At 36.8% G+C, this 3366-nt stretch overlaps 1 protein-coding gene across 1 annotated transcript in view; it reads right to left on the bottom strand.

Annotated features, from left to right (window-relative positions):
- Positions 1-2285, bottom strand: part of LOC137627784 (membrane-associated tyrosine- and threonine-specific cdc2-inhibitory kinase-like) — a 104458-nt gene extending 102173 nt beyond the window's left edge. The window contains exon 1 of the mRNA XM_068359121.1: positions 2129-2285. Within this exon, the coding sequence (XP_068215222.1) occupies positions 2129-2221 (93 nt within the window). The 5' untranslated portion in view covers positions 2222-2285. The remainder of the gene's footprint in view (positions 1-2128) is intronic.
- Positions 2286-3366: the final 1081 nt, after the last annotated feature.

Genomic DNA, 3366 nt, shown 5'->3' with positions numbered 1-3366 from the left:
GTTACCTCTTTAGTTTTCACGCGGGCCACCTTGCAGGTCAAGAGTCAGTTTCTATTTATTTCCGGCCTAATGATACTACGGTCTAGGTGAGGCTCACAGGAGGCCATAACCACCACCCACAACCGCAGTAGGTAGGAATAAGGCTCCTAGGTTAGGTTAGGCAATTTACTTGCATTTGTTTCCCCTTTAAAAATTCTAAAAACCTGGGTTTCCCTTACAATTTCTTTTCTTTTACGGGTTTATTTCTCGCCCTCCATCAGACATTAAAGTCTGTTCAGGCAGGCCTTGGTGTGTGAAAATAATTTCTTTCCAGTTAATATTTTGCTCTGTATCTTATCAGTTATTTCGCTAGCATTTGTATTCAGGCTTAATAGTTTTCAGGTCACTATTATAACACTTTCAGGTTTTTCTTGAAAGCTGCCACATTTTTGCTATTCTTGACATCAAGTGGAAGGTTGTTGAAGAGTCTCGGTGCAGCATAACTAAACGTTCTTCCTCCTATTGCATGATTCACACTAATTTCGAATAGTCTATGTGGGTCATCGGCATGTCTAACTCTTACAGTAGCGCTTGATAGCTTGAGGGTAGGGGACCAAGCAATCACGAAGATATTTAGGCTTATCACTTGTAAGTGCTTTGTGAGTCAACAAGCAAATCTTAAATTCAATTCTAGCCTTAACAGGTAACCAATGTAGATCGATCAGTGCAGGAGTTATTCTCTCCCGTAGTTTAATGCCTTTTATCAGTCTAGCCGCCCGGTTTTGCACATTTTGAAGCTATATTCAATACCTTACTCTTTCTTGTCAGTTTTAAATAGATATATTCAAACGTTTCAAATACTATTTCATTCATTATAGAAACCCTAGAGAAGGTTTTCGACACGAAGACACTCACTCCTCCTCCAGTTTTATCCTTTCTTGGTACGTGGTAGAAATCGTGTGAGTACACGGCGTCATCTCCTGAATCTTCAAGTTATCACTAATATTTCCCGGCAACCAAGTTTCCGTTAATAAGCATATATCTAATTCCATCTCATTAATAAGATTTCTAATCTTTATGGTTTTATTCCCCACCGATTGAATATTTATCAGACCACAGAAAAAAAAGAATCAAATGCAAAAACATTAACTAACCTAACACATGACTTATACTTGCATCCTTACCAACTGCAAGGGCTACGCCCACCTGTGGCACCCCTTGGACTGCCATATCCTTAGTTTACGTTAAGACTGAGTCACAACCCTGTGTTTGCTTTCCAATCAGGTTCACTCCATGCAATGTAACACTAAATCATATTTAAAATCATAAAACAAGCTTCATGATATCGTATTTCAGACCAACTTAAACAACTTTGCCATACATAAAATTGATTTGACTAGTGTTTAAATTAACTACATTTACCTCCAAAGTAACTATGAATACACCAGAAACACTTACTTTCTTTATTAGCAATATTGTGCTATAGTGAATATTAACTCACACACCATATTACGATACGGATAGTTATAATAAAGTGCACATCATGATGTGTCATCCGTACAAAACTAATATCCCATATAGCGCACACTAGACAGACACAAATTATCAATAAATGGTAAGATATGACACCATTTGATGGGGTGGGGGTATGTATGATAGAGGCCACCTGTATGTATTATTATATCGGACTTGGAATAAGGGGGGTCGCATAGCCCCCATTAGGTAAATAGGTAAGGACACGGCTTGTAGGTTAGGTCAGGGGGGAAAGTTTATTTTAGTTGATGTCCATTTTCAATGAACATGAGTGGAACTGGCCGCTGATATACACAGGCTCCCATTTGACCTATGCCTATTTGACAAATTCCCTTGGCTGCGTAAATCTTCAAGATATTTACTTATCCATTCGTTAAATTATTATATATCCTGAGGTTTAAACACCTGTATATTTGTCTAGGTTCTTTCGAAATGGTGTAGTCAGGTTTATCAAGCATAAATAGGATAGACTTAGGTCTATGAGAATACAAAACATGAAATTTGCCGTAGCCTACAGTATGACTGATTCTCAGCTTCGGTCATTTCTCCTCTCTAGCATCCGAAATAAGAATTAACAACTACAATACGCCAGTTGAACTGTTGCTCTAATGCTTACTTTTTTCGTTGAAAGGGGTCGTTGGTCTGATGAAAATACCGGTGCAGGCCTTTGATATGACAAAGAATTGTTAGGTGAACCTATCAACATCATTTTTCTTTTCGCGGTAAACTAACTTCAAAATAAACATTGTCACTCGAAATGCGCATGCGCCAACTACGTCATGAGCTATACCAAAGACTAGCTATACATTCTTAAAATGTGTATCTTTTATTACAATAAATGTATTTCGTTCAACTAAATACTTAAAATATATTAAGCACATCACATTTGGTCCTATTTAATAATTATATTAACTTATCTTGGAAAATATATTTTTTTCTCCTGGCTTGATTTTGGAAGCGTATCTTTGTATGTTAATTCATTAATGTCATCTACCAACTTTCTCGTTAATATTCGTTGTGAAACAATACAAGGTTAATTAATTTTAATTGTGTTCTTATGACATACATCATGGTTTTGCAATTTTGCACAATGCTATTTACCATCTATGAAGTCTTGCATACAGCATAACAGTACTCAAATTTCTAAATTTACACATTTCGAGACTGAATATTGTTATTTCTGGGTAATGAGTACATGAGAATTAATGAAATAATTTCCTTAAGCTAGAAATAATGTTTAAAATTCAGAATTTCGTCTAGCATCTTAGTAAAGTTCCGCCCACTCCAATCCAAGACTTTTGTGATTGGCCAATTCTCGTCCAGCGAATGACGTCACACTTCTAATATTTGTCTAAGTTTGTCAGGGATGTCTAAATCGCCCGAAATCAAATTATCAAACCCAGTGATTGATTGTAGGTGTGGGCACTATGAGTAGTTGTGTTGTGGGAACTTGGAGCGAGGTAAGTGGGGAGTTGAGTGATTGTTTGTTGGACTTGGGAGTGGGAGGTCGAAAGGTTTGGGGGACGGGAGGTAATTCCAACCGTTGGGAACTTATGGAATCAAGGAGGTAGGTAACCTTCATATTGGTAAGAGTGGAGACGACATATTCTTGATTAAAAATTATATGGTATTAACCGCATAACATTGTACACTTTACAAATCTATTAATGGGTTTCAATTAATTATTGCTTGTTTTTATATTCTCTTCTTTGCTCAAGGCGGTAACTATTTAATGTAATTATTAAGTGGCTACTTTCCTCTTGGTAAAGGTAGAAGAGACTCGTTAGTAGTGTTAGGCGTATCGATAAATGAGTATCGATACTTTCGATATCACCACATTATCAGAAGGATCGA

This window comes from Palaemon carinicauda, chromosome 2, assembly GCF_036898095.1.
Source record: "Palaemon carinicauda isolate YSFRI2023 chromosome 2, ASM3689809v2, whole genome shotgun sequence".
Taxonomy (NCBI): Eukaryota; Metazoa; Arthropoda; class Malacostraca; order Decapoda; family Palaemonidae; genus Palaemon; species Palaemon carinicauda.
Note: the sequence above shows the minus strand (reverse complement) of the source record. Positions and strands in the feature narration are given on the sequence as shown.